At 41.4% G+C, this 21185-nt stretch overlaps 1 protein-coding gene across 6 annotated transcripts in view; it reads right to left on the bottom strand.

Annotated features, from left to right (window-relative positions):
• The window catches only part of LMO7 (LIM domain 7), a 251676-nt gene that overhangs the window by 45658 nt on the left and 184833 nt on the right, over positions 1–21185 (bottom strand). For 5 of the 6 annotated variants that reach the window (XM_073580396.1, XM_073580397.1, XM_073580401.1 and 2 more), the window contains exons 9-12: positions 18621–18873; positions 8163–8192; positions 2789–2906; positions 326–468 (exon numbers count right to left, since the gene is read on the bottom strand). In XM_073580396.1, coding sequence (XP_073436497.1) covers positions 326–468; positions 2789–2906; positions 8163–8192; positions 18621–18873 — 544 coding nt within the window. The remainder of the gene's footprint in view (positions 1–325; positions 469–2788; positions 2907–8162; positions 8193–18620; positions 18874–21185) is intronic. The other variant, XM_073580398.1, reaches the window with a different exon arrangement.

Genomic DNA, 21185 nt, shown 5'->3' with positions numbered 1-21185 from the left:
AATTGTTTAAAAAAAGGAGTTTTCTAAAGTTCCTATTTTCGGGACCACACATCTTGGGGAGATTACCGTAGGTGCTCCTGAAGACTGACAATTCAGGTTTGCAGTATGGCTGAGCCGTTGACACAAACTGTACACTATCCGATGCTGCAAGCAGAGGCAGCTTTGCCTCCAATATTAGAGGAGCTCAGGGGCGCTGATGCTGGACAGAAGTACTTGGAAACTTTACCCATTTAATAATAGACACATTCCTTTAAACCATGATTAAATATTACATGAAAAGACATCCAAGCATTACTTGAAAAAGAAAATGATTTAATGGTCTCACCTTTCCTGAAGCATCTCTCCGAATGTCTTATATGTTCTATTAGAACCTTCATTCGCAATCTTTTCAAGTTCTTCCCGCTCATCCTTTTTCTTTTGTAGATCTATTGTGTGGCTTATTCTGCGGTTTTTCCATTTTGCCAAATCCTTAATTTAAAAAAAAAAAAAAAAGTAGGAAAAAAACACAAAAACTGAAAAGAGTTACTCATACCAATGTAACTGAACTGGATAAAATATTCTTAATTTTCAACATATATCCCATCATGTACAGTAAAATATCCAGCATAAAAACTGAAAAGAGAGCAAATGTTGGTAAAGGAATAGTTTGTGAGGGACTGTGTGGGAAACGCAGTTTCCATCTCGCAAAAGTGGACTAGTAAAACTAATATAGGTTATGAAGGCACAAATGATGAGCATATGACAAAAGTACCCTCCTTGCGGTGAGAATCTTGACTTGTACAGAAGAAACATTCATAGCCAGTTCACAATGTAGGAAGTAGAGCAGCTTCTGACATGCCACAGCTTCTTTAAAATCAACTGATCAGTGGAAGTGCCAGGAGTCGGTCAGAAAAAAACAAATCTGACATTTTTGACCCATGTTAATAGACACTGTACTTTCAACAAACTTTGTATAAATCAATAGTTCAGAAAATATAGGATACTGAATACACCATGCACTATTTTACTCTACGGAGAGAAGATGAGGCATGAAGGGCAAAGGGAGGGACACAGGCAGGATTCACCAAAAACTGGTGCTGAGCTTTCCATCAAGCCTCTTTCCTTATGCCAGAGGATGAATCACACCTGCACTGCTCAGCACTGTTATGCACTGCTCTCTTTTGGTTCACTTCCTATCTTTCTGTGTATCGTTCGCTGGCTCCACTTCATCTCCTCTTCCTCTCACTGTTGGGGTCCCTCAGGGCTCAGTCCTTGGCTCTTCTTGCTCTACACGGCCCCAATTGGACAGACCATTCGCAGATTTGGCTTTCAGTACCATCTTTATGCTGATGACATGCAACTATACACGTCATCCCCTGACCTTACCCCCGCTGTATTACAGAACACCAGTGACTGTCTGTCCGCAGTATCCAACATCATGTCAGCTCTCTATTGGAAACTCAACCTGTACAAAACTGAACTATTTCTGATCCTGCCATCTACTGACCTCCCTAAATCTGACATCTCCCACTCAGTAGGTGGCACCCTAATTACACCCAGGCAGCAGGCGCACTGTCTGGGTGTTATGTTTGACACCAATCTTTCCTTCACCTCCCTATATACAATCTCTGGCTCCCTCTCTTGCCGCTTACACCTAAAGAACATCTCTAGAATCCGCCCCTTTCTCACCAGGGAAACAACAAAAACCCTCACTGTTGCACTGATCCACTCTCGCCTGGACTACTGCAATGCTCTATTAATTGGCCTCCCCTCAACTTGACTTTCCCCTCTCCAATCCATCCTTAATGCAGCAGCCAGGGTCGTTTATCTGGCTAATCTGTGCTCGGACGCATCTGCTCTGTGCGAGTCATTGCACTGGCTGCCCATTCATTATAGAATCCAATTCAAACTGCTTGCCCTCACCCACAAAGCTCTCCATAGTGCAGCACCCCCCTACGTCTCCTCCCTTATTTCTGTTTATCGGCCTACTTGCTCGTTACGCTCTGCAAACGACTTTCGACTAACCTCTGCACTAATCCATACCTCCCCACTCCCGGCTCCAAAACTTCTCCCGCGTTGTGCAAATCCTTTGGAATGCTCTACCAAAGAAATTAGGACTATCCACAACTTGCAAAGCTTTAGGCGCTCCTTCAAAAAACATCTGCTCAGAGCGGTCCATCATGTTCTTTAATCAAAGTTCTGTTTGTGTGTAACCCTCCATCAAACTCCACCGCACTCAAGATCACCACAAAAACTGGCTGGAGACTACCTCATGCAGCCTTTATCCATCCCCATTCCCTCAAGATGGATGGACCATCACTGTAAATAAGCCCCTGTACTTTGTGTCCCCCCTACCTTATTGTAGATTGTAAGCTCTTACGGACAGCGTCATCATTATTTTGTTCTAATTATTGTATTACTTTGAATGTTGTTACTTATGACTTGTATGTGAACTGTTGAATAGTAAAGCGCTGCGGAATATGTTGGCGCTATATAAATATTTTTATTTGTAATGTTGTTTTTACGCCATCATTTTGTCTGTTAGCTAAGGGCTGCGTGTGGAGAGAGCATAGCAGATCGCCACCTCTAACCTGCTTAGTCAATTTAAAATTAAGAGACAACCTACAAATAGGAAAACTGGTGAAAATGCAGAATAGTTCATATAATGGCCAATTATAATTTTATTCTTCATGCACACACAGGACAGCTTAGTCTGAAAGGTTACCCTTTAAGAATTGGTTATCAATATTAAAGTCCTGGAAAACTCCATTTAATTTTAGCATAGTTATTAACAAATGGCTACACCTACATCTTGCCACTTTTGATCTTGTTCCTGTAACTCGCTTTTGACTTTCTGTAATTCTTCCAGACGAATTTTCCGTATATTTTGAAGTTCCTCAGCATTGCAATTTTCCAGCGATTTGCTTCTGCACAAATTAAATAAGAATACATTTACATACTGTCGAATAAGAACAAACAATTAACCAAAAGTAACACCTGGTTTGGAAAATAATTGAAAAGCTGTTTGGATACACAAATGAACATTTTAGTCTTAGATTTCCAAAAAGGTTTACATCAATAATTTACCATTATGCCACACAATAGTAAAGCAGGAGATCTAGTCCTTAATTATTTCTGTAGAAAGTGATCAATAACACAAAATTCAAATACAAGATGTTACAAACAGCTTAAATTATATGCAACAAACTGGCAAGCAATAAAAGCAAGCAAGTAAATCAAGCAGCATTGTTTAGTAACAAGCGTGAAACTTGTACCACAAAATGTCTGCTTCTGATCCACTATGACAGAGCTTTTTCATAACCAAATCTCAGGAGGAGCTTTAAAAGACAATATAATGAGCGACTGGCAGTCAATCCTATAACTGATTGACATCACCGTGACGTCATAATTCTGCAAGTGTTCTAAACACTAGTAGGAGTCCATTCATGTATGGAGGAGGTAGCCAATATGTAGAGGAGGGGAGAAAAAAAAAAAAAAAAAAAAGGTTGTCGGATCACACAGCTGAGTAGTGAAAAACAATTGTTTATTTCACACCATCATAAAAATGTGTAGATATATCCACAAATAGATAAAGACGCGTTTCTGGTTATCAGCCCTTAGTCATAGAATGTATCAAGTTGTTATTTTGATACATTCTATGACTAAGGGCTGATAGCCAGAAACACGTAAGACTGACTCTGTTTTTATCCGTTTGTGGATATAACTACACGTTTTTATGATGGTGTGAAATAAAGAAGAATTGTTTTTCACTACTCAGCTGTGTGATCCGACAACCTTTTTTTTTTTCCTCTCATTGTGATCCGATGATCAGACGGAATTTTTTGGATCGCTGCTGGCAAATTCAAGGCTACCAAGCACATTGACACGGTGAGGCATTCCGTTTTTTTCCTGCATTTTTTCTGTTGTATCCAATATGTACTAATCCTACTCACTGTCAATATAGTTATTATTGATACACAAAACCTTGTCCCATCTTTAATTTACAAATTACATACATTGGTGCTCACAGGACAGAATGGAATAAAACAATCCTACAGAAAAGATAGAACAAATAGCCACTAACTTGTCTTGATCAAAACTTACATTATGGGAGCACAGGATGCTCAGTAGATTACAGAACACATGGAATACACACCTTGAATCACCGAGTAGCATGACTGACGAAAATTTGGGAGGGTCTGGTATGTATTTGTCACTACATTAGAATGTGAAAAATCTGAAGACTAAAGCCACACAGTGACTATCAGGTTTGAAGAAGGGTATAAGTGAAGCAATCAGAATATTAGAAAACCTTAAGGGCTCTTCACACTATTGCTAAACCACTGCATGTGTTTACTGGTTTGAAATATTTATTATATTTTTAGCATAGCAGAAATAAGAAGAATCCCATTATAAAAAAACAAGAGGCATATCTGCAAATAGTGTCTTTAGGTGGGCTTCTGGTTACATTTAAAAGGAAGCTTGCGCAATTTTTATTTTTGTATTAATAATGTTAAAAGGAATCTGTCACCCCATTTTTGCTCTATGAGCTGCCTCCACCGCAATCAGTGGCTTACCTACAGCATTCTCTAATGCTGTAGATAAGCCCCCAATGTAACCTGAAAGGTAAGAAAAACGAGTTAGATTATACTCATCCGGGGGTCTGGTCCGGTCCAATGGGTTTCGTCGTCCGGTCCAGCGCCTCCCATCTTCTAGCGATGACGTCCTCCTTCTTACTTCTGCCGCGGCTCCTGCGCAGGCATACTTTATCTGCCCTGTTGAGGGCAGACTGCAGTGCGCAGGCGCCGGACCCTCACTGACCTTTCCCGGCGCCTGCGCACTTCAGTACTTTACTCTGCCCTCAATAGGGCAGATAAAGTATGTCTGCACAGGAGCCGCGGCAGAAGGAGGACATCATCGCTTGAAAATGGGAGGCGCCGGACTGAACCGCGACACCCACCGCACCCCCCCCCGGTGAGTATAACTTGTTTTTCTTATCTTTCAGGTTACATTGGCGGCGTATCTACAGCATTACAGAATGCTGTATATCAGGGTTCCCCAACTCCAGTCCTCAAGGCCCACCAACAGGTCATGTTTTCAGGATTTCCTTAGTATTGCCTAGGTGATAATTGCATCACCTGTACAATACAAGGGAAATCCTGAAAACATGACCTGTTGGTGGGCTTTGAGGACTGGAGTTGGGGAACTCTGTTGTAGATAAGCTCCTTATGGCGGTGGCCGCAGCTCATAGAGCAAAAATGGGGTGACAGATTCCATTTAATGTGTGTAACAACACTTTCACACCTCAAGTACAGCAGCCCCAGGAAATAAAGTATTGATGTCAATGTCTGACTGCATCTCCTCTACACTGTGGCTGCCTCCCGCTGTGAACTGAGAACGCCTACTGGGCTGTCAGGTAATAGCTGTAGGAGGACATCTCGGCCATTTTGTTGTAGCCTGCAGCTGTGCTGCGGTCTCCAGTTTCCCCATGAGTGCTGTGACAGGAGCTGCCAGGGAGAGTAGGTCTGGGGTGAGGAGAGTATCAGCGGTAGTAAGCTGTAATCAGCAGCCTGGGATTAGTAGTATGTTACCAGGCTGCTTATCGTCGCTCCCCACTGCTGTCACCGCAGTGTTCAGAGCACAGCAGAGTAATTATCACGGTGCTGTGCCCTGATCACTAACACAGCTCTGCTATGTCACTGAAGGAGGCATACACTGCCATAGAGAGCTGAGTATGTAATGCCATCATACGTAATACACCGCAAAGCAGTGGATGACTATAGCGAGTGCATTACACTACAAGGAAGACTATGGTGATTGCATTACACTACATGGAAGATTATGGCGATTGCATTACACTACATGGAAGACTAACGCGAGTGCATTACGCTATATGGAAGACTTGCGAGTGCATTAAACTATATGGAAGACTATAGCAAGAGCATTACACTATATGGAAGACTATGGCGAGTGCATTATACTATATGGAGGATTATGGTGAGTGCATTATACTATATACAGAATTATGGGGAGTGCACTATACTATTTGGAGAATTATGGTGAGTGCATTATTCTATATGGAGGACTTTGGGAGTGATTATACCATATAAAGGACGTTGGGGGTACATTATACCATATGGGGTGCCTTATGAATAGCACAGTCCCTTAGTATATTGTGTATAGTGCCATCTTTGATTAGTTTCCTTTTATTACTTATAATACTGTCACTTATTACGTACCATCCTCTTGTTACATATTGGGTGCGCTCCCATTATAAAACGCCCTCTACTGTTATGTACAGTTCTGTTCCTTACATAGCGTATTTTTGTTAATCACCGTGCCTCTCTATTACATAGTCGTCTTGTTAGATATAAAATGACTACTCGTGGAGCAGCCGGTGACCCGAAGACCAAATTATAATTTTTGTAGGGCTATGTGGGAGCCTTTACACTTTATGGACGGCTATGAAGGTGCGATTATACTGTATTCCAGTAAATATATGATGCGAAGGTCTGTGTGGGTCCATCATATTGTGTGGCAGCCATAATACTGTTTGGAGGGCTACTGGCAGCCATTCTATAACGCGGAGGGCTGTGTGGGGACCATTATACATTGTGGGGACCATGATACCATATGTGGGCCCATTATACTGTATGGAGGGCTGTGTGGTGGATCATACTGCATTGGGGTCACCATACTTTGCCTAATCCCATCATACATGAATACGCCTAGACCAGTGTATCTAATCCCATCATGTGATACACTACACTGAGTCCTGTACCTAGATACAAGGGGTCTATCACGTGCTGCGATTAGATACACGGAATGTAACCCACGGTGGGGTTAATAACAGCATGTGATACACTCCACGTTTCTAACCCCAGTTTAAGGTACAGTGAGAAGCACTAACAGAACCAGTGGCGACGGACGTCCTTGGAGACCCTGTCTACATCTCAGTATCATTTTGTAGTCACCAACATAATGGCTCTGCACTGTGATCCTAAACATCATCCTGTTATCCTTTTACAAACACCCAGATGTGGCAGAATGGTGTGATGTGACACATGTGAGCAGATCCCGTCCACATTTACTGCAGTCATAATGTGATCTGGCTGTACACTAGGTTTTCATAGGAAATTTCAGCAGCTGCTCCCCCTAGTGTTTAAAAGTAGAAAATGGCAAACTATTTTTCATATTTTATTCCATTAAAAAAAATAATCATATTTAAAAAACACATTAATTCGGTTGCTGAAAAATGTATTTTTTAAGGCACCTTCCCTTTAATGAGAAAGTTTTTTTTTTTTTTTAATAAAACACAATTACTGAAGGAATCTTACCCTTTGACTAGCACATTATAAATCCAAGAATCATTTCTTATGGGGCAAGGGTTTGGCAGATTAAAGGACAAACATTTCTAAATTGATGACCTTGTTCTACATTTCACAAACTATTTCACGACCATATATCAACTGCTGCCAGGACAAATACCAATTAATGATGTGTTGTGTTATTTCAGACACTCCAGATCAATAGAAAGTATTGTGTCTGGATGAAACATCTTCACTCACTATCTCCTGTCATTGAAAATAAGGCAGCACTGCAAAATTATTTATAGCTAGATTATCTATATATTAGTACATCAGAAGAGGAAATGTAGAGCAGAAGAGGTGTTCCTTGTCATAAACTGCTCATGTATATTTTCTTAAACTGCTCATGTCATAATATTTTCCAAACTTTAAAGTGTGATTTGAAATAAAAGATTATTAATAGGATATTAGGACATTGGTTTTTAAATAATTTAATCTATGTGCATTGAACTACTGTTACTATTGAGCTTATGTTGGCATTTCATAGAACTTTTTCAAACTGTAAAGGTTAAAATGTAGACTCAAACTGAACACAGAGTACTTTGCTTTCCACTTCCTATTTATTTTAGCCTTCACAGCAACATTCATTGTTACAGCCAAAACAAACAGCCAAGTAAGCCAAGTCAGGAAACCTCTTCTGAGAGGGCATTCCATTAATACTTTCATGAGCAGCACTTGGAAGCAGCATCATGCACATGTCTGAAACATTGCACTGATAAGTAGTAGCTGCTTGATGCATGCTGAAATATTAGTAGATAAACTATATGAGGCCTACACAAATGAGAGCGGATAGCACCTAGCCAGTCATAAACTTACCCCGTTTCCACCCACAGTTTTTCCCGCAGTCTGAGAAACCAAAAAGAAAATGATTTGCACAACTCCCTGTTACGGTCACAAATTAGAAAACTTTGCAAGTAGAAACAGAAAGCATCCAATGCATAGTTTATGTTCAAGGTATGAGAGTATTAGGGTAGGTGCACACGGTCAGGAATTGACAGTGCTTTGGATGCAGCACGTCGGCTGCGTCCAAAGCGCTGCAGTCCATTGAATGCAGGTGAATCAGCATGTGTTCACTGAACTGTGCAGAATCACCGCGTCCAATACATTGTATGGGTGCGATTTATCTTGCGGAGACTCGCGTCTCCACAAGATAAATTGTTATACTGCGGTCTGGTAAGACAAGGGATGTTAGTCTCCGCAGGGGAGCCGCAGATGTCTGTGCACGCATGCTGGGCATGAGATTTCTTGAAATCCCATCCACTATGCTGTAACATCTTGACACTGCGGGTTGGACGCTGCAGAAGTTTACTGACTGTGACCACCTACCCTTAGATATGTATAAACCAGTTATCCAATGTGTCCATTCATTAATCTTCAAGGAAAAAACTTTTCGCTTCACAAAATTTGCACTTGCAACACTCAACAAAAGCATATATGTTTTTACATTTTTGGTAATGGAACGGGTGCAATGCCTGAAAGTTGTCCTATGAGAATGCAACTTTCACACTTGCTGGTTATATGTGGGGAGAAATATGCTGTATATAGGACATTCATTTATACCGCACTTTTAACATTGTAATCCTGCAGTTTATAAAGAATGCTATATCAAAGATAACAAAATAAAATGAGGCGTTTCATGTCATATCTGCAAACAATGCACAATCTCTACATTGCGGTTTAAAGAATATGATAATCAAGACTAAGCTCTCCAATTGCGACTTTAAAAGTACAAGAAAATGTCTCTGTAGGTAGAATTATTATTTGCAAAGGCCTTTGTGAAGCTAGAAAAAAATGGGAATCTTCTCTCTGGAAAAGCTGCACCCTTTCCAAATAGAGTAACTTCAGTCAGTGGTCTCCAATCTGTTACTCGCTAGTTGCTGCAAAACTACAATTGTAGATTGCGACAGCTGGAGAGCCATAGGCTAAGGTATACAGATTAAAGCCAAAACAATCAATACATATGATTTTTTTACGATTCAAAGCTTGCATGCAAACAGCACACAGTCTAACCTTTCCACCATAAGCCGTTTTTTGTGCCTTATTTTGCTCGCCTCTCTTATAGACTCCCACTTTTTGAGATCTTCTTCAGTGCATGGACCAGATATAAAATGCCGTGGCTTTGAATCATTTGAACATTGAGATAAATTCACTTTTCTTGTCAGCATGTCATCTTTCTTCAATTTATCTGAAGGACTGAGGACTCTTCCTTGATCGGTCTTTTTAGACTCTGGTTGCTTTTTCACTAAACAAAGAAATTTTGATTGTACATCTTCTGGAAGAGACCAAGGATCAGGAAAGGGAACTGCATTGTAATTGTCAGGTGCACCAGACACATGGACTTCCTTTGGTTCAGAGTGAGGTCTTCGGACAATCATGTCATCTTTTACCAAATCTGGGAGCTGGTCTGACTCTTTAGATTGTAGGACAATGTCTTTCTCGATTTCCAGGACTTGTGCTAAAGGTGTACCAAGGTTAGCCACTTGGTTGAGGTTAAAAGATCCAGTCTTTCGTGCAAATAAGTCATCATTTTGAAGATCTGGCAATGTACATATGCCATGGTCCATAAGTGAACTATTTTGCGCACTTAAAGTCTCTAGAGAAAGCATGAGTCTAGGACCAGATGCAGGATCAATTTTTGCTTTGTTTTCGGAAGAAAGCAATTCCGAAGTAATTTTCTGAAGGGCTTGGAGTATTAAAAACTGACTGGAATAGCGAAAAATCAAACACAGAAAGGTTTACAAATGTAAATATCTTTGACTTTTAACATCAAAACAACTAAAGTAATAAAAAATCTATTGCATGCACAGAGAATGAAAATTCTCCTCTTGCATTCTAACACTGAACACAACACGCAACATGAATCAACCAAATCATGCCAGCAGTAACCTTGGCTTTTCCGATGTGTCCACTGTTTTTTCCTCTTTGCTGCTCAAACTTATGCCCAAATCTGTAGCACTTTCTTTTCTGAAATTTTGATCATTTTTCAGCTCAAACAGAGAGGCGAGATCAGACTTCCACGGACAGTCCCCGCCAGCTCGTTTACTGTACAGCCATTATAGAAAACATGAAATGAGATATTTCAAAGTCCCAATTACAGGGTATGCATAAAAGGATTGCGGCTTTACACAAATATATTGCTTAGTCTTATGAATTCTGTATAAAGAATCAATGTATTAACTTTGATGCATGCAAGTGGTCCCTAGCTTTGACAGCAATAAAGTATCAGCCTATAAGACTTACAATATACACTGTTCTACATTTATAAATTGTATGAACTTTGGCTTTGGTTATAGGTTCCATTGACAAACTATTTAAAATTCCAAAGTGCTTTAATGAATTAAACCCACTTGTGGACTGCAGGCGGAGAGAGGCAAAACCTATCTGGTCATTGAAAAATAAAACACTACTACCAAAAGGCTTCTAAAAAAAAAAAAAAAAAAAAAAATAGCTGCTGCTTTGTTTTCTTTTGTAAACTTCATAAAAACAGTTTAACAGATGTGGTGTTTAGAACACAGAGGGAGGAGGGAAAGTAGTAAAACAGGTCTTCGGCTTTAAAACTTCCACTTTTAAAGATCTGCTGTACTCATTGCAGGTAACCGAACACTCACATGTTCAACGGCTATGTGTTTTAGGAAGCCATTTTTTTAGATACGGTTCTAGAATAACGGCAAAAATCGCTGCTTAACCAGCCACCACCCCACTGTGGACTATAAAACCAACAAAGGATGCATTCTGTATGGCATATTGTTTCAGTTTGCGTGATGCCCCTTTCTACTCCCCTGATGAGTGAGAAATATGAAATGTGTCGGTATGCTCTTGAGAGCGATGATATGCTCTTGAGAGCGACGATCACCAGCATATAAGGAAGGACAGCCAAGTGTGTACTGGTCATCTCATTCAGACTGCTGGGTGAGACTGCTCCATTTTTCACTTTACTATGCCAATTATGTTATACGGTAAAAGGTAAACTTGTGCACGAGATATATGAAACTTATTGTCACTTTATCATAGCTATTCTTTTGAGGTTTGATGCTGCCAGTATCTGCATGATAATTAACATATGATGTAGGCATGACACACTTTCTCTAGCAGCTCTTCATCATTTTGCTCCACCGATTTACAGTTATACACAGCATGTTTCACAGGTTTAAACTGCTTGTGGTGCTTTTATTTCTTATGGTTACTAAAAGGCTTACCAATGTATAAATTGCGGCACTTACTTGGTTGGATCAGTATGCTGGGTGTATAGGTTTAATATGGTATATTTCAAAACCCATTTGTAGTGTTGAGAATTTAAAATGCCAATTGTGTGGATATATAAATGTGGGTCGATAGGGGACGCCACTATATTAACAGTATAGCTGTACTCAACAGTAGAGTTGAGCGATACCGTCCGATACTTCAAAGTATCGTATCGGATGGTATCGGCCGATCTTTAAAAAAAGTATCGGTATCGCCGATTCCGATACCGGAAGTCCCATTCAAGTCTATGGGACTTCCGGTATCGGAATAAGAAAAACCCTTTCCTGCCCTTGTACAGCCTCTCTGGGGTCTGTACGGGCCTTTCGGGGGGCTGTGCCGGCCTGCCAGGGGGTCTGTGCAGGCTCCGGTGGTCTGTGCCGGCCTGCCGGTGGTCTGTGCAGGCTCCGGGGGGCTCTGCCGGCCTGCCGGGGGGCTGTGCCGGCCTGCCGGGGGGCTGTGCAGGCTCCGGGGGGCTGTGCCGGCCTGCCGGGGGGCTGTGCCGGCCTGCCGGGGGGCTGTGCCGGCCTGCCGGTGGTCTGTGCAGGCCTGCCGGTGGTCTGTGCAGGCTCCGGGGGTCTGTGCAGGCATCGTCCGATGGGACTACAAGTCCCATCGGGCGATGCCTGCTACCATGACAGTGATTGACACATTAGCCAATGATGGGACAGTAGTAGTCCCATCATCCGGCTAATGTGTTAAATGTAAAAAAAAAAATAAAAAAAAAATTACATGCTACATACATACAACATGCATACTACATACATGCTACATTCATACTACATACTACATACATGCTACATTCATACTACATAAATACTACATGCAACATACATACTACATATATACTACATGCATGCTACATACATACTGCATGCTACATACATACCACATATATACTACATACATACTACATGCATGCTACATGCTACATACATAACACATATATACTACATGCATGCTACATACATACTACATGCTACATACTACATGCATGCTACATACATGCTACATACTACATACACTCACTGGCCACTTTATTAGGTACACCTGTCCAACTGTGTGTTAAGACTTAATTTCTAATCAGCCAATCACATGGCGGCAACTCAGTGCATTTAGGCATGTAGACATGGTCAAGACAATCTCCTGCAGTTCAAACCGAGCATCAGTATGGGGAAGAAAGGTGATTTGAGTGCCTTTGAACGTGGCATGATTGTTGGTGCCAGAAGGGCTGGTCTGAGAATTTCAGAAACTGCTGATCTACTGGGATTTTCACGCACAACCATCTCTAGGGTTTACAGAGAATGGTCCGAAAAAGAAAAAAAAACCAGTGAGCGGCAGTTCTGTGGCCGGAAATGCCATGTTGATGCCAGAGGTCAGAGGAGAATGGGCAGACTGGTTCGAGCTGATAGAAAGGCAACAGTGACTCAAATTGCCACCTGTTACAACCAAGGTAGGCAGAAGAGCATCTCTGAACGCACAGTGCGTCGAACTTTGAGGCAGATGGGCTACAGCAGCAGAAGACCACACTGGGTACCACTCCTCTCAGCTAAGAACAGGAAACTGAGGCTACAATTTGCACAAGCTCATCGAAATTGGACAGTAGAAGATTGCAAAAACGTTGCCTGGTCTGATGAGTCTCGATTTCTGCTGCGACATTCAGATGGTAGGGTCAGAATTTGGCGTAAACAACATGAAAGCATGGATCCATCCTGCCTTGTATCAACGGTTCAGGCTGGTGGTGGTGGTGTCATGGTGTGGGGAATTTTTTCTGGGCACTCTTTGGGCCCCTTGGTACCAATTGAGCATCGTTGCAACGCCACAGCCTACCTGAGTATTGTTGCTGACCATGTCCATCCCTTTATGACCACAATGTACCCAACATCTGATGGCTACTTTCAGCAGGATAATGCGCCATGTCATAAAGCTCGAATCATCTCAGATTGGTTTCTTGAACATGACAATGAGTTTACTGTACTCAAATGGCCTCCTCAGTCACCAGATCTCAATCCAATAGAGCATCTTTGGGATGTGGTGGAACGGGAGATTCGCATCAGGGATGTGCAGCCGACAAATCTGCGCCAACTGTGTGATGCCATCATGTCAATATGGTCCAAAATCTCTGAGGAATGCTTCCAGCACCTTGTTGAATCTCTGCCACGAAGAATTGAGGCAGTTCTGAAGGCAAAAGGGGGTCCAACCCCTTACTAGCATGGTGTACCTAATAAAGTGGCCAGTGAGTGTATATACTACATGCATGCTACATACATACTACATGCTACATACATACTACATATATACTACATGCATGCTACATACATACTACATGCTACATACATACTACATATATACTACATGCATGCTACATACTACATGCTACATACATACTACATATATACTACATTCATACTACATACTACATATATACTACATACATACTACATACATACTACATGCATACTACATACATACTACATGCATGCTACATACATACTACATGCATGCTACATACATACTACATGCATACCACATATATACTACATACATACAATACATTCATACAATACATACATAGACATACAGTACATATAACATAGAGTAACATACTTACCAATACTTGTCACATTGTTCCCCGAAGCCATTGTCTTTTCCGGGATAAATATTAACATAACAAACCACAAAAATACTCACCCACGATCCGAAGCAGTCCACGAGTGTGTCCCACGACGATCTTGGGTAGAGAGCTGCAGCATCAGATGATGCTGCCGTTCTCTACGGGCTGCAGGAATCCAATGACGGAAGGTAGGTATCCTTCCGCACTGTATTCCTCCGCCACTTAAAAAAAAAAAAGTCCCTAGTCTCACTTTATGCCATTGCTGTGTGGGAAATTCCCACACAGCAATGGCATAAAGTGAGACTAGGGACTTTTTTTTTTTAAGTGGCGGAGGAATACAGTGCGGAAGGATACCTACCTTCCGTCATTGGATTCCTGCAGCCCGTAGAGAACGGCAGCATCATCTGATGCTGCAGCTCTCTACCCAAGATCGTCGTGGGACACACTCGTGGACTGCTTCGGATCGTGGGTGAGTATTTTTGTGGTTTGTTATGTTAATATTTATCCCGGAAAAGACAATGGCTTCGGGGAACAATGTGACAAGTATTGGTAAGTATGTTACTCTATGTTATATGTACTGTATGTCTATGTATGTATTGTATGAATGTATTGTATGTATGTAGTATATATGTGGTATGTATGTAGCATGTAGTATGTATGTGGTATGTATGTAGCATGCATGTAGTATGTATGTAGCATGCATGTAGTATGTATGTAGTATGTATGTAGTATGTATGTAGCATGCAGTATGTATGTAGCATGTATGTAGTATGTATGTAGTATATATGTAGTATGTAGCATGTAGTATGTATGTAGCATGCATGTAGTATATGTGTAGCATGCATGTAGTATGTATGTAGTATGTATGTAGCATGTATGTAGTATATATGTAGTATGTATGTAGCATGCATGTAGTATGTATGTAGTATGTATGTAGCATGCATGTAGTATGTATGTAGTATGTATGTAGCATGCAGTATGTATGTAGCATGTATGTAGTATGTATGTAGTATATATGTAGTATGTATGTAGCATGCATGTAGTATGTATGTAGCATGCATGTAGTATGTATGTAGTATTTTTTTTTTTTTTTTTTAACATTTAACACATTAGCCGGATGATGGGACTACTACTGTCCCATCATTGGCTAATGTGTCAATCACTGTCATGGTAGCAGGCATCGCCCGATGGGACTTGTAGTCCCATCGGACGATGCTTGCACAGACCCCCGGACATCAGCACAGCCCCCCGGCAGGCCGGCACAGCCCCCCGGCAGGCCGGTACAGACCCCCACAGGGTGCACAGACCACCGGCAGGCCGGCACAGCCCCCCGGCAGGCCGGTACAGACCCCGGGCAGTCCACACAGCCCCCCGGCAGGCCGGCACAGCCCCCCGGCAGGCCGGCACAGCCCCCCGGCAGGCCGGCAGAGACCCCCGGAAGGCCCGAAATGACGGCGCATCATGATGCGCACACACCGCGCATCATGATGACGTCAGGCCGTCAATCAACTGAACTTCCGATTCCGATGCCGAATTCCGATATTGAAAAAATATCGGAAGTCGGTATCGGAATTCCGATACAGCAAGTATCGGCCGATACCCGATACTTGCGGTATCGGAATGCTCAACACTACTCAACAGACCTATTAACGTTTTGGTCCTGTTTGATAAGTGGATCACCCTATATAATGTTGCCATACCCACACTGTTTGGCTTTCCAGGTGGCACAAGAGAGTAACAAAAGGGTAATTTGGCCTTACTGATATACAATTTCATATACTTGTTTGCTAGACCATGCACATTGCACATTTGATTTTTTGTTGTTGTGTGATCTATTATTTTAGATTTATCCAATTAAATTTTTAACCCCATATTGCTACTATCAATTGATTTTCTGCTGGGTTACCACATCTTTGGCCATCTGTATAGAAAAGATAAACCACTCGCTTTTCTCAGAAACTGTAGACAGAAATCCAATAAGCAACTGATTGATGAAGAATATTTACATTAATTGGCATTGTTGATTACCTATTTTGTTATGGAATGAAAAAGATGAATGAATGAATGAATGAATATCTTTTCAAATAACCATTACTTTAACATATTAGAAATATGTAACAATGGGGGTGCTATAAATTGCTCTTGCACAGATATCATATTGTTCATGCTTGTGACAAAATGATATTGATGTAAAGGAAACAAACCTGAATCCCTGAAATTCATTGTACCATGGTTTAGGTTGAGTCTTTGTCCACATAACATTCTGAAATCGATCTTTATTTTCAGCGGAGGCAAGCTTTAACAGTGGTGAAGGCAAATTAACTTTTCTGGCAAAGAGATCATCCTTGATAATATTCGGAACATCTCTAGAAGATTCTTCATCCTCATCTGAAGAAAATGCAGCATAATCTACAAGGTCCTTCATTGTAACTTGATCTAATGTTTCCACTTCTGATTCTTGATTTCGGCTAATATACAAAATGGCCAATAAATTAGCCATATCTTCATGAAAATTGCAGAATTGTCAGCATGCCTTTTTTTAAAACCAGTCAGGTAGCATACAATTTTTTTAGTTTGTCTTTTCAAAAAAACACAAACCACTTCACACAACTCAGCATGGTTAATTCATAAAGATGCAATAATAAAATCGGCTATGTACACACATTAACAGGTTTTCATCACGACAAATCAGCCTCATGCTTCTGACCTGTTTTCTCCTTCTTGAGGTGCAGAAGAAACAACGGCTACATTTTTCAATGTTTTCTCAGAGTCCACATGAGATCGTACAGAAAGAGCAGGCATCACAGAAAATGACTGTTTACTATTCATGTGAAATTTTCTTTTTGCTAAATCATCAAGAACCAAATCCGGTAACTTCCCATCATCCTCCGAATCTGAACTGCTTGGAAGAGTGGTAAGGAGGAGATGAAAGAAAATCTCTCAAACCAGAGATGTGAATAGGTCCAAACCTGCGGATGCCGTGTTAAGCTGAAGGATGTTACAGTAAAATGTGCACACGTTTCCAGAAGTGAGAATGGATTCTTAATTACCTAGTTTGACTGCCTTAGATGACACCATAATGCAGCTTGCACCAATTATACATTTTATTTTAATGTTTCTACAGTCAAAATCTGAAACAATACGATTGCAAAAAACTTCTAAGTGGTTTTCAGTAATATTCTAATAATGTCTAAATCACGCAGCCTTCATATAATTAAAGCGAGTCAGTCAATTATGACGCGGTCAGGATCGCTGGTGCATCGCTAGGTGGTCGCTAGTGAGTTGCCACACAGGCAGATCTCACCAGCGACATCGCTGGGGACGGGGGTCGCTACTTACCTGTCAGACGCGGCAATCATGACGTCCTCCCGCCCGGCTCCACGTGTCGCTCGTCGTCACAGCAGGAAGCGCCGCAGGAAGTGGCCGACGAGGAATGATCCAGGAGCTTCTCGAGCGATCAGCAATAACCAGCGGGGGAGCCGGTCGGAGGTAAGTATCACATGCAGCGATATCGCTAGCAATATCGCTGCAACGTCACAAAGTCGGTGACTTTACAGCGATATTGCTAGCGATATCGCAGTGTGTAACGGGGGCTTTACTGATAGCAGCTCAGCCTTCGGGTCTTCTGTTAGTTAGTGTCGGGGGCACAGTTACAGCTGCCGCTCTCACAGAACAATGACTGAACTTACACCCAAGAAATAAAGTTCATTTCCTTCCAGAAGCATGGGTTTAAGTGCCAGGCAGGTTTCACAATGCTAATAACATGCATAGGATTGCTGCATGCATTCTCCTCCCTGACTCCTTGCTTCTGATACCCCTCACTACACTAATACACCCAGAAACGCAGCTCACAAGAAGAAAGGTGTCAAGGAGAACGCTGACAGCATTCAGACAATACTCATTCTGGGGGCGAGTGCTATCAATGAGAAGCAGGGGAAGCCCCCAATATGCACATAAGGAGGCATAATGGTGCCACAAACTCTGGTCATACCAAGGGTGCATCAAGGCTTCATTTGCAAATGAATTAAAAGGTGTTTTCTCAGGCACTGTACTAGTAACAAGTACAGTGCTAGTATGGTTGTTATAGGATTATGTCCCCTACAAAATTGTATAGCCCATTAAAAATGCATGTTGGGGGCTACTGACTCCCTTTAAATGACTTACGAAAAAGGCTTTATTAAAAATTGTCAGGCCTCCAATGCTCCCTATTGTAAAAAATTAATGTAAAATTTACATCACCCAGTCGATTACACCTCACCCACAGCTGCACTGTGTACATGATATATAGCGGCCTGTGTAAAACTTAAAGTCCTACTAAACAGGTTTAATTTAATTGAAGCTAGGAGGTTACCTTGTTACTGTAATGTCAAGAAGAGAGCAAACATGTCTTTTAATCTTATTGATCACAAATCCATTCCTACCTGGAAAACGTTCCATCAGATTCTGTGTAGACAGGACTAGCCCAGCTCTTCCTGTTGTCCTCATTTCTATGCACTCGTGTCTTCCTTAAAGGTGTTGGCATGTAATTTAGCTTTGATTTAGCGGGAAGGAACTGATTGAAGTTAGCAGCTGGCTTGGGCTCCACTGCAGAAGACCTTCTGAAGGACATGTCATTTTTGGTCGATTCCCCCTGCATCTTGTAGGTAAGTTCAGACTCTGTGTCACTTTCTCCACCTGTAAAATAACATAGGAGAATAATCGTGTCTACATCTCTGCAACTATCTTGCACCTTTCGCCACTGACCAAAAAAAGAATGAAAGCCATTACATTCATTATACAAGATTAGATTAATCAAGACTATGGCAAGCATATGCTGTATATTATAAATTCTAAAGTAAAAAGGTCTGCACTAGATTCTTTTTTTTAACAACATGCAAATAGCACGCAAGTGTTAATTAATTCCCCGTGGTTGTTCCTTCCCGGGGAAAGACCTGGCTATTCATTGCTTGCGTTGAGAAACATGTGATGGTGTCTCCGCGGCTTGTGTTTTGCATGTTTTTGCATATATCCCATAAGGGATGGGGGCATTGCCCTAGAATCACTGCGTTGAGAAACATGTGATGGTGTCTCCGCGGTGTTGGAGGTTAATCTCCATGAGTTCATTCATCCTCATTTTTCACAGTCTTTTACTAGGCATTGCTCCTACTAGCCAGTTTCCTACTCCACACTGATGAGGGGCAATACCCCGAAACAGCTGTCTGTGGATGGATACCATGTTTTGGCATAGATGGTTTCCTTCATTGGAGACTGCCCTTCCCGTGGATGTTCCTTCCCGGGGAAAGACCTGGCTAGTCATTGCTTGCGTTGAGAAACATGTGATGGTGTCTCCGCGGCTTGTGTTTTGCATGTTAATTAACTGTTAAGACCTACGCAATGTATGCGATATTTAAAGGGAACCTGTCGGCAGGATGGTTCACAGTAACCTATATACACAGTGTCAGGTTGATACTGATTATAATGATACCATGGTTGATTAAATCAGTCTTGTCGTTGTTTAATCTTTTATTTTCAGTTTTGAGTTAAATGATATGCTTGTGCTCCGGGGCGGCCTGTGTGGGGTCGTCATATGGTGCTCTGCTTAGCTATTCATAGTGCAGACTGCTGACAGGTCAATGATCCCTCAATGATGACCTGTCCCCTAGTTTGCATAATGAATATTATGTAAGCATATTGTAAAAAAAAAAACCTTCCTGCAGGCAGGCGCTGGCCGTGGCACCTGAGCTGCAGCATAATCGCTTTGTGCTGTGTATATAATTAATATGTTTGAGGTTATCCTGATATTCCAAAATAAAAAAATCCATTTGAAAATGGTGCCCGCGCAGTAGTAGCTGTGAGTGTATATTAGAGGTGATCCGATAACTGCTACTGTGCAGTCGCCGTCGGTGCTACCTTGCTTGAGAAAAATATATATTTTCTCCTTCAAGATGACGCTGCAAACACCTGCACAATAGCAGCCACTGGCGTAAAACAAAAAAATAAATAAATAACAAACCGTTCTGCACAATGAACTTAGCAAATATACAATGCCTAAAAGTCAACTTTGTAAAAACATAGCTGCAGCAGATATTGTCTGTGTGACTAGTATACAAGTTTATCTGAAAATGTATGTAGCCTCCAATAGGTTGCTTGTGTTCTATAATTATTAATGTTCTATAATTATTAAGCTTCATTCAGGTAAATGTCAATGTTAACATGGATGAGGGACATTCAAGGATATGCAACGTCACAACACATTCAGAAGGAAGTCATTCTAAATCAGATGAAGAATGTCAAATGCATTCTGCGCTTACAAAACCAAACAAAGATTTGTCCTATTTTAGTCATTCAGTAGCAGTGAAGAGGATGTACAAGTCAGAGACAAAGGACTACTCAACAATAGTCCCTTTCAGTCCACCCAATCCTTAAATAAGTATTCTCAAGTTTGGAAATTACCCTTATTGATAGGGGTCCAACCTCTGGGCCCACCACATGTCCCAAAAACTAGAGGTTGACCATGCACACTACCGCTCCATCCATTCTTATGAAAGTGCCGAAGACAAGCCTATCACAGTGCTGAGCAATCTCCAGCCACCCCATTAAAAGAAAAGGTGCGACAGAGCGCATGATTGCTTCATACTGAAGATGCTTTTCCTAGCCCGGTCACTGACGATCATTTACTGTCCCAGGAATCATACCTGCAGTGATCAGGAAGTTGCCCCCTAACCAGTACATTGGGGATAACTGTACAATACTCCTTTAGCTATTGCCATAATGTTGAAAGCACTGGTCTAGTCATGTTTTGACACGTCTCAATCAAAATCAACAGATTACATAAAACTAAATTAAACACTGTGAAACCAAATGTGTATAGTGCAAATAAACATACTTAATGATGAAATTTAATGATAAAATAAAAAATATATAATTTTCTTAAACATTCCTATTTAGTTTTACTTCATTAATAATGGTAAGAAGAAGGAATAGCTTACTGATCACTGGAGGTCAAA

This window comes from Dendrobates tinctorius, unplaced genomic scaffold (assembly GCF_039654945.1).
Source record: "Dendrobates tinctorius isolate UK_male_01 unplaced genomic scaffold, ASM3965494v1 ptg000064l, whole genome shotgun sequence".
Taxonomy (NCBI): domain Eukaryota; kingdom Metazoa; phylum Chordata; class Amphibia; order Anura; family Dendrobatidae; genus Dendrobates; species Dendrobates tinctorius.
Note: the sequence above shows the minus strand (reverse complement) of the source record. Positions and strands in the feature narration are given on the sequence as shown.